The sequence below is a fragment of the Barbatula barbatula genome (assembly GCF_947034865.1).
Source record: "Barbatula barbatula genome assembly, chromosome: 22".
Taxonomy (NCBI): domain Eukaryota; kingdom Metazoa; phylum Chordata; class Actinopteri; order Cypriniformes; family Nemacheilidae; genus Barbatula; species Barbatula barbatula.
In genome coordinates this window covers 155,001-167,500 of record NC_136785.1, presented here as the reverse complement: position 1 = coordinate 167,500, position 12,500 = coordinate 155,001, and the positions used below count along the sequence as shown (strand labels likewise).

At 41.9% G+C, this 12,500-nt stretch overlaps 1 protein-coding gene across 1 annotated transcript in view; it reads left to right on the top strand.

The window, feature by feature from the left end:
* Window positions 1–7,798: 7,798 nt before the first annotated feature.
* Window positions 7,799–12,500, top strand: part of jmy (junction mediating and regulatory protein, p53 cofactor) — a 12,633-nt gene continuing 7,931 nt past the window's right edge. Inside the window, exon 1 of the mRNA XM_079486223.1 lies at window positions 7,799–9,055. Coding sequence (XP_079342349.1) covers window positions 8,279–9,055 — 777 coding nt within the window. The 5' untranslated portion in view covers window positions 7,799–8,278. The remainder of the gene's footprint in view (window positions 9,056–12,500) is intronic.

Below are 12,500 nucleotides of genomic sequence, written 5' to 3'. Positions count from 1 at the left end.
ACGTACTAACACACACAAAACACTCCTCACACACACACACACAATATACACACGTACTAACACACACAGACACACACACAAAACACTCCTCACACACACACACACACACACATAGACACACACACAAAACACTCCTCACACCCACACACACAATATACACGCGCACTAACACACACACACACACAAAACACTCCTCACACACACACACAATATACACACGTACTAACACACAGACACACACACAAAACACTCCTCACACACACACACACACATAGACACACACACAAAACACTCCTCACACACAATATACACACGTACTAACACACATAGACACACACACAAAACACTCCTCACACACACAATATATACACACATACTAACACACATAGACACACAAACAACGATTCATACACACACACAAAACACTCCTCACACACACACACACACAAAACACTCCTCACACACAATATACACACGTACTAACACACATAGACACACACACAAAACACTCCTCACACACACACACACACAAAACACTCCTCACACACACACACACAATATACACACATACTAACACACATAGACACACAAACAACGATTCATACACACACACAAAACACTCCTCACACCCACACACACAATATACACACGTACTAACACACATAGACACACACACAAAACACTCCTCACACACAATATATACACACATACTAACACACACAGACACACACACAAAACACTCCTCACACCCACACACACAATATACACGCGTACTAACACACATAGACACACACACAAAACACTCCTCACACACAATATACACACGTACTAACACACATAGACACACACACACACACACACACACACACACACACACAAAACACTCCACACACACAATATATACACACATACTAACACACATAGACACACAAACAACGATTCATACACACACACAAAACACTCCTTACACCCACACACACAATATACACACGTACTAACACACATAGACACACACACAAAACACTCCTCACACCCACACACACAATATACACACGTACTAACACACATAGACACACACACAAAACACTCCTCACACCCACACACACAATATACACACGTACTAACACACATAGACACACACACAAAACACTCCTCACACCCACACACACAATATACACACGTACTAACACACATAGACACACACACAAAACACTCCTCACACCCACACACACAATATACACACGTACTAACACACACAAAACACTCCTCACACACACACACACAATATACACACGTACTAACACACATAGACACACACACAAAACACTCCTCACACCCACACACACAATATACACACGTACTAACACACATAGACACACACACAAAACACTCCTCACACCCACACACACAATATACACACGTACTAACACACATAGACACACACACAAAACACTCCTCACACCCACACACACAATATACACACGTACTAACACACATAGACACACACACAAAACACTCCTCACACCCACACACACAATATACACACGTACTAACACACACAAAACACTCCTCACACACACACACACAATATACACACGTACTAACACACACAGACACACACACAAAACACTCCTCACACACACATAGACACACACACAAAACACTCCTCACACCCACACACACAATATACACGCGCACTAACACACACACACACAAAACACTCCTCACACACACACACAATATACGTACAATATACGTACACGTACTAACACACAGACACACACACAAAACACTCCTCACACACACACACACACACACACACACACACATAGACACACACACAAAACACTCCTCACACACAATATACACACGTACTAACACACATAGACACACACACAAAACACTCCTCACACACACACACACAATATATACACACATACTAACACACATAGACACACAAACAACGATTCATACACACACACAAAACACTCCTCACACCCACACACACAATATACACACGTACTAACACACATAGACACACACACAAAACACTCCTCACACCCACACACACAATATATACACACATACTAACACACACAGACACACACACAAAACACTCCTCACACCCACACACACAATATACACGCGTACTAACACACATAGACACACACACAAAACACTCCTCACACACACACACACAATATACACGCGTACTAACACACATAGACACACACACAAAACACTCCTCACACCCACACACACAATATACACACGTACTAACACACATAGACACACACACAAAACACTCCGCACACACACACACACACAATATATACACACATACTAACACACATAGACACACAAACAACGATTCATACACACACACAAAACACTCCTCACACCCACACACACAATATACACACGTACTAACACACATAGACACACAAACAACGATTCATACACACACACAAAACACTCCTTACACCCACACACACAATATACACACGTACTAACACACATAGACACACACACAAAACACTCCTCACACCCACACACACAATATACACACGTACTAACACACACAAAACACTCCTCACACACACACACACAATATACACACGTACTAACACACACAGACACACACACAAAACACTCCTCACACACACACACACACACACACACATAGACACACACACAAAACACTCCTCACACCCACACACACAATATACACGCGCACTAACACACACACACACACAAAACACTCCTCACACACACACACAATATACACACGTACTAACACACAGACACACACACAAAACACTCCTCACACACACACACACACACACATAGACACACACACAAAACACTCCTCACACACAATATACACACATACTAACACACATAGACACACAAACAACGATTCATACACACACACAAAACACTCCTCACACACACACACACACAAAACACTCCTCACACACAATATACACACGTACTAACACACATAGACACACACACAAAACACTCCTCACACACACACACACACAAAACACTCCTCACACACACACACACAATATACACACATACTAACACACATAGACACACAAACAACGATTCATACACACACACAAAACACTCCTCACACCCACACACACAATATACACACGTACTAACACACATAGACACACACACAAAACACTCCTCACACACAATATATACACACATACTAACACACACAGACACACACACAAAACACTCCTCACACCCACACACACAATATACACGCGTACTAACACACATAGACACACACACAAAACACTCCTCACACACACACACACACAATATACACACGTACTAACACACATAGACACACACACAAAACACTCCGCACACACACACACACAATATATACACACATACTAACACACATAGACACACAAACAACGATTCATACACACACACAAAACACTCCTCACACCCACACACACAATATACACACGTACTAACACACATAGACACACACACAAAACACTCCTCACACCCACACACACAATATACACGCGCACTAACACACACACACACACAAAACACTCCTCACACACACACACACAATATACACACGTACTAACACACATAGACACACACACAAAACACTCCTCACACCCACACACACACGTACTAACACACACACACAGACACACACACAAAACACTCCTCACACACACACACACACAAAACACTCCTCACACCCACACACACAATATATACACACATACTAACACACACAGACACACACACAAAACACTCCTCACACCCACACACACAATATACACGCGTACTAACACACATAGACACACACACAAAACACTCCTCACACACACACACACAATATACACGCGTACTAACACACATAGACACACACACAAAACACTCCTCACACCCACACACACAATATACACACGTACTAACACACATAGACACACACACAAAACACTCCGCACACACACACACACACAATATATACACACATACTAACACACATAGACACACAAACAACGATTCATACACACACACAAAACACTCCTCACACCCACACACACAATATACACACGTACTAACACACATAGACACACAAACAACGATTCATACACACACACAAAACACTCCTTACACCCACACACACAATATACACACGTACTAACACACATAGACACACACACAAAACACTCCTCACACCCACACACACAATATACACACGTACTAACACACACAAAACACTCCTCACACACACACACACAATATACACACGTACTAACACACACAGACACACACACAAAACACTCCTCACACACACACACACACACACACACATAGACACACACACAAAACACTCCTCACACCCACACACACAATATACACGCGCACTAACACACACACACACACACAAAACACTCCTCACACACACACACAATATACACACGTACTAACACACAGACACACACACAAAACACTCCTCACACACACACACACACATAGACACACACACAAAACACTCCTCACACACAATATACACACGTACTAACACACATAGACACACACACAAAACACTCCTCACACACACAATATATACACACATACTAACACACATAGACACACAAACAACGATTCATACACACACACAAAACACTCCTCACACACACACACACACACACAAAACACTCCTCACACACAATATACACACGTACTAACACACATAGACACACACACAAAACACTCCTCACACACACACACACACAAAACACTCCTCACACACACACACACAATATACACACATACTAACACACATAGACACACAAACAACGATTCATACACACACACAAAACACTCCTCACACCCACACACACAATATACACACGTACTAACACACATAGACACACACACAAAACACTCCTCACACACAATATATACACACATACTAACACACACAGACACACACACAAAACACTCCTCACACCCACACACACAATATACACGCGTACTAACACACATAGACACACACACAAAACACTCCTCACACACACACACACACAATATACACACGTACTAACACACATAGACACACACACAAAACACTCCGCACACACACACACACAATATATACACACATACTAACACACATAGACACACAAACAACGATTCATACACACACACAAAACACTCCTCACACCCACACACACAATATACACACGTACTAACACACATAGACACACACACAAAACACTCCTCACACCCACACACACAATATACACGCGCACTAACACACACACACACACAAAACACTCCTCACACACACACACACAATATACACACGTACTAACACACATAGACACACACACAAAACACTCCTCACACCCACACACACACACGTACTAACACACACACACAGACACACACACAAAACACTCCTCACACACACACACACACAAAACACTCCTCACACCCACACACACAATATACACACGTACTAACACACATAGACACACACACAAAACACTCCTCACACACACACAAACACACACACAATATACACACGTACTAACACACACAGACACACACAAAACATGTGACGCATTTCCTGCTGCCACACGAGGGCGCTGTGACCCACAATAGACGCTTCACTGGGATCAGTCTCTAAACGACCAAACCAATATTGCGTGAGCACGTCACAGGACCACGAAGAGACCAGACGAGTATAAGACAAGTAGATCAATTATTGATCATCAGACAGGCGGAAAATCCGCAGCGCACAAACTGTTGAAATGAACTTTGAATTTACGTTGCGGAATATAAAATGTAAATATAAAATATATACGTTTAAAAATGTATCTCTTGTTCCACCATTTCACAGGCTCTACCAACATGAAAAGCAAAAACATTTTTTTTTTTTTTATTGAAGAAACATATGCAAATATACAAAACACTCAAAAGAGTATCAAAAAGGGTAACATAAAAGATAAGGGTTACAGGGTAATTACAAAATAAATATCGTACAGCTTTACATGAGGAATTTATATTAGTAATATAATAAAATAATATAATAATATAATTATACTAATCCTGAGTATCAAAACCATTACAAAGTAATTGTTCATACAATTTCAGGAATCTAATACATTTTTTGTTTTTAGATAAACTATTTCTATTTCCACCAAAAAGTGAGAAAAGGTAGGGGGTGACCCCATAAATTTTTGTTTATGGATGAAAAATTTGCCAAATAAAATAAAAAAGTTAAAAATGTATTCTTTCGATGTGTGGGAGTCAGTATAATAACAAATAATATCTGTCAAGTTGAAAGAGTGCGTATGAGTAGAGGTATTATTCAGATGGGAAAATACGTTAGACCAAAATTTCCGAACCAAATTGCAAGAATAAAACAAATGTATTAATGTTTCATCTTTGTCCCCACAAAACGAACAAGCACTAGAGATATCAATATATTTGGACAACGTTGCATTGTTAGGATATATCTTATGTAATATTTTAAAGTGGACTTCTTTGGACTTGTTGGGAATAAAATATCTATGTGGTAATAACCATGCTCTTCTCCATTCAATATTTCCTACAAAGGCAGCCCAATGTGATCTGCCTCTAGGGCAAATTAGATCTCTTTTTTGAAGAACCTGGCGAATATGCTTATTATTGCATTTCTTATCATAAATGCTAATGCCATCCAACAATAAAGCCGATTCCCTCGTATCATTTTGGCTGTATAATAAGTGACTTTTAATCAGTTGCACTAGACCTGTAGGAATAGCTTTAAGTACAGTATTGTATTCCTTAAAAGGAATAGGGAAGTCATGGACAGTCATGAAGCGTTCATAAGCCAAGATGTTGCCAGAATTGTCAAATAAAGAGATGATATGAATTAAACCTCTATTAAACCAATTAGGGAAAAAGAGAGACTTGTTTCTAACAGTTATGTTCATATTATTCCACAAAAGAGTTTTATGTGGTGAGAAATTGTGGATGTAACACAATTTCCACGCTAGAAGAGCTTGCTGATGAAATTTAGACAATTTAACCGGGAGTTTATTGTACATATAATTACATTTTAAAATAAAATGGAGGCCTCCAATTTTATTAAAAATGAAATTAGGAATGAAAAACCATATAGAATTTGAGTTTATGAGACATCTTCTAATCCAATTGATTTTGAACATATTAACAATGTTTTGAAAATGTATTACTTCCAGTCCCCCATCACCCCACAATTCGAAATAACAGCTTTTTTGAGTTTATGAGATCTGTTTTTCCATATAAAGTCAAGGAAAATTGTATTGACACCTTTAGCAGTGTAGTCATTCACACATAAAGAGAGTGATGGATACACGAAGCGAGAGAGACCCTCCGCTTTAGATAAGAGAACCCTACCATAAAGAGATAAATCTCTTTGTAGCCAAAGATTTAGAATATTTTTGGTTTTCTTAATTCGACTAGAAAAATTAAGATGTTGTCTGTCTACTAAATTTTTTGTTAGATGAATCCCTAAATACTTTATAGTGTCTTTGACTGGAATGCCCTCAAATGACGTATCCTCACATTTATGCAACGACATTATCTCAAACTTTGACATATTTAACTTTAACCCAGAACTATCTGAATGGCTTTGGAGAGTTGACTATTATCATGTAAAAAGAGAGTAAAAGCAAAAACATTTGCCTGTGTCTATTGCCTGTGATTGCGTCATGACGTGGACAGCGTGCGTGCCCCACGTGCAGATGTTTACGTCCTCCTCTCTGTGACGTCAGCGGACAGTCTTCGACTAGTCGCATGAGAAACATTCGCGATGTTAAAGATGCGGATTAGCGCACAAAACGCGAAACTCGCGGCTGATGTCACTGCGCTGTCGCAGGAGGGAGACGCGCGGCGTTTGTTCGGATAGAATCGCGCGGCAGTAAACGAATGCGGCCGCTTGTACGACGCGTTGCGGATTTTGGAAGGATTTGAGAGAAGGACCCCCCTTCAGTCGCCGCACGCGTTTGACGCTTGTAAACAGAGACGCGCACGTGACCGCGCACAAAGGCCTCGCGAGCGAGCGGCAGGTGACGCGACGCACGCAGGTGTAAATAAGCGATGCGTGCTTTAACGGACGCGTCCAGACACTCGACGAGTTCGAAGGAAAGAAAACCGCGGTTGTTTAACGGTATTAACGGTCGAGTCTGCGCCCTTTAATTTCATTGAGCGCCTTTTGTTTGTGTTCCGTCCGGGTCGACGGGACATGTCATTCGCGATGGAGGACACTCTCGAGTCCGGTTGGGTTTCGGTTCGGCCGAATGTTTTCGAGGAGAAAGAAAAGCACAAGTTCGTCTTCATCGTCGCGTGGAACGAGATCGAGGGAAAGTTTGCGGTCACGTGCCACAACCGAACCGTTCAGAAACGGACCGCGGTTCGGGACTCGCTGCTCGAGGGCGACGTGACGGAAGACAAACGGAGTCCCAGAAGAGACGGGCCTCCTCAGAAGAGTCCGGCCCGAGAGAGCACCGACGTGTCCGGTTTGGGAAAAGACACCAAATCGGGCAAAAGTCCGAGCAAAGCGGCCGGGACATCCAAAAGCGGTGACGTGGAGCTTCTGGACCCGCTGCCCGGCGCGGGGGACGACTCTCCAGAGGTCCTGGACGATCTGGACCAGAACCTCCGAGAGGACTCGAGTTGGGCCGGACTCTTCTCGTTCCAGGACATGCGCGCCGCTCACGTGCAGCTGTGCGCCGTCACCTCGGACCTGGAGCCGTGTCTGCCCGCCTTCCCCGAGGAGCAGGCGGCCGTGTGGTCGGTTCTGTTCGGGGCTCCGGAGATGGGCGCGCGCGACATGGAGGCGCTCTGCTTCCAGCTGCAGGTGTATCTGGGTCACGCGCTGGACACGTGCGGATGGAGGATCCTGTCTCAGGTTCTGTTTCCGGACAGCGATGATTCTGAGGAGTACTACGAGAGTCTGAGTGAACTGAGACACAAGGGCTTCGAGGACGCGCTTCAGAGGTCCAAAAGACACCTGCACGAGGTAAAACTCGCGTTCTAGCTGTATATGACGTCATGTTTAAATAGCGCTTCTCATGAGTCCACGAAAGTGCACGTGTGTGAATGTTTTGTTTTCTAATGTGATAACAGTAAGATGTATTAGACACACACACACACACACACAGCTCTCACCGTCTCTGGAGCTTTTCTGTTGTCATTTCCAGAAACATCAGCGGTTATTATTGTCTGTATTGATTGTCACGTGATACTAGTCTCTCTCTCACACACACACGTTTAAAAAACAAATACGACCTCACGTTGTGTCAATCACAGTTACACACTGCCTTCCAGCATTTTGAGAGTCGTTTTGACAATTCAGAGACACCGTACAAACGAACACCAAATACGAAAAAAGTCAAACTGTATGTGCAAAGACCTTAAACAATACAAATGTGATCTAAAGTAGAGGTGTGTGAAGGACGTTTGAGATGTGACCCCCGACCCCTCACCCACCTGTTGTGCCCTGAAACCTGATCTACAGTCGTCACTTATACCTGTTCACTGATCTGAGACCTGTCTAGAAATCCAAACCGGTTTCAACACGCTTGCTTTTGTAATCGATAATTCCAAATCACAATCGACATGTTAGTGATCACAGACTAGAAAGGAAAAATCCTTATTAAATCCTGTGTGCTTATGTTCAGAAGTGTGCATGTGTTAACTTGTGATCTGCTGATAGCTCAATAAAAGCCCTTATGAAAATGAACCATATATTTGACTATAGTAACTACATTTGCATGTACATTTATTCATTTAGCAGACGCTTTTATCCAAAGTGACTTTAATAATACAATAGATGCTAATAAAAAGTTACTAGTTTTAACAAAGCCCAGAACGACACTTCTTGAGAGAAGAGAGAGGGGGTTAGTGTTTTTCTCTTTCATTTGTCTGTCAAGTATTCACAGAAGAGATGAGGTTGAAGTTTGAAGGTTGTGAGAGATGTGGTTGACCGGATCGAGTTAGGAAGAATGTCCCACCAGGAAGGAGTTTAACTCCAGTTTAACCATGATGTAGTGCAACTGCGGTAAAACTAATTGAAAAAGACAAAACATGGTTATATGTGCATATACACATGAATATGTAGTTAATGTGCACCTGTGAGAGTCAGTTGGGAGATGATTGTCTTTGTTCTGTGACTGACTGACATTGAATGATCATCTGATGCTCTAGCTCATGTTCCTGTCTAGTTATGTGTTGCCAAGGTGACCCCACCTGACCCCTCACAAGGCTGTAACCTGTCGAGCCACCTGTCTGTCTGTAAACTGAACACATCTCATTTTAATACAATCCTCCATTACATTAACACAACACAACACCTGCACTCACTCTTGACAACAACACACCAACAGCCCTGATGGTGTTGAGATCAGTGTTTATGTCTTTGAGGAATATATTATGTCATATGAGATATTTGTGTTTCACTTAGACCCTGTCTGTCCACACAGAGACGAGTGTTTTCATTTCGACTCAGGCTAAAAACTCGCTGGCTACACGATAACCAATCGGAACCAGTGTACTGAAATTTGACCATATCTGTTTTATCCTACCCTACGTCCTACACACTTTACGTTATTTCCCCCGCTGTAAAATGTATGTAAAATTAGTTTTAAACTGCTAGGACAATCATCGCTCCTGTTTATTTAGTTGATGTGCTTTAGATTATATTCATTATTGCGCTGCAGTAGGAAAATCTGACAAGGTAGGACAATTCAACAGAACACCAGTATAACCTTTTTCAGGCTTCTGATTGGCTAACATGTTTTACAGTTGGAGTCATAGTAGGGCTGGGTGATATGGCCAAAAATTCATATCTCAGTATTTTTAGGAGGAATAGCGGTATACGATATATATCCGTTATTTTTTACCAAAAGGAATAAATGGTTACTCGAAAATCAAAGCCTTTATTAAACCTTCATTTTAACAGTTTTTGAGCAAAATAAAATGCAAATACAGGGTTTTCCCTCCCTGTTTACAAATAAACAGCTTCACAACATATTTTAAATTATATAAAATATTTGATAAATAAAATACAGCACACGCAGTTTTCATTTCCCAATCTTCAAGAAAATTAACTGTCAAACTCATATATGGCTCGCATGTCCTGCTTGACCATAAATCGGATGTTAGCGCGAAATGAGACACTTTTGCGAGCCGCTCGGAAAGCTTCCGTCTGCGTCAGAGCTTCTGTTGCAAAGTACTTGCGACTGGGTAACTGGTATCTTGGGTCAATGGTTTTTAGCAGCGTTTTAAAACCTTCTTGTTCCACTGTTGCAATAGGAAACCATGTCTTTAGCAATGTGATAAGCTACCGCCTTAGTTATATCGCACCACTTGCAACTTTTCTTTTCGTAAAGCTTCCAGAGAGCTTTGTTTCGGGACAGATGTTTTGAGTTGCGTGGTCTTCGTGGCCGAATTTGTAGCACGAAGTTGTAAACACTCATCGTACTGCCCTTTATGGTAATTTTGTAAGTGGTGGAAGAGATTTGATGTGCTTCCACATTTTGATACAACGGATTTATTACGTTCCCTACAGATTGGCTGTTTTTGCTTCTCATCGGAACTATTAAATCCAAACCACCTCTAAATGAGTGAACCATTCTTTTTGTTTTACTAACCAGTAAGTTTTCTGTAGTGGTGACCGGCGGCACATGTTCCTCCATGTCGCATGCTACCTTGTGTGCTGGAGCAGGCAAGCGGGCGCGATCTGGTTCGCGCAGAGCGAGCACGTGCACAGCATCAAACCATATCGATATGAACGATATAGGCTAATCCCGCATCGCGATTTTTGAAATCGACTGAAGAAACTAAAAAACTCTGAGGCCTAGTCCACACGTACACCCCACACAGAGATGAAAGAAAATGTTCAGACTGTTAATCAGACACAATATCCAAGAACTGATGTGTTTTCTGTGTGTGTGCGCACAACGTGTTCTGAATGTGTTAATGAACAACATCATAAAACACATGCTAACCGAGCGGCAGCCAACACAGAAGTGACTTAAACTGCAATTCATTAACTGGCCACTAGAGACTCCAAAACTGAGCAGAATGTTCACAGCCTTCTACAGAAACTGATGTGGTCTTACTTTGCCCTTCATGACAACTGTGAGGGCTGAATCTCTCTTTTTATAACTCAACCATTTAATTTAAAATAACCCTCGAAATTCTGCATAATTAAGAGCGGGCCCTTGAGTGACAGGTGGTGTTACCAACCAGGCACTATAGCTCCACCCACATCCCACCTTTTTGCTCATTTTCGAATAACCGGGAGTGATGCGCTATGTTAGGCTCCTCCCACTTTAGTCTTCACAAACCTAAGGGTGATGTCACGGACACTACCTCCATGTCTGGTGCGGTCTATGATGCAAACACACAGCTCTTTCTGTCTGAATGTGTGATGTCACATATTAACTTAATAAAGAGTCAGC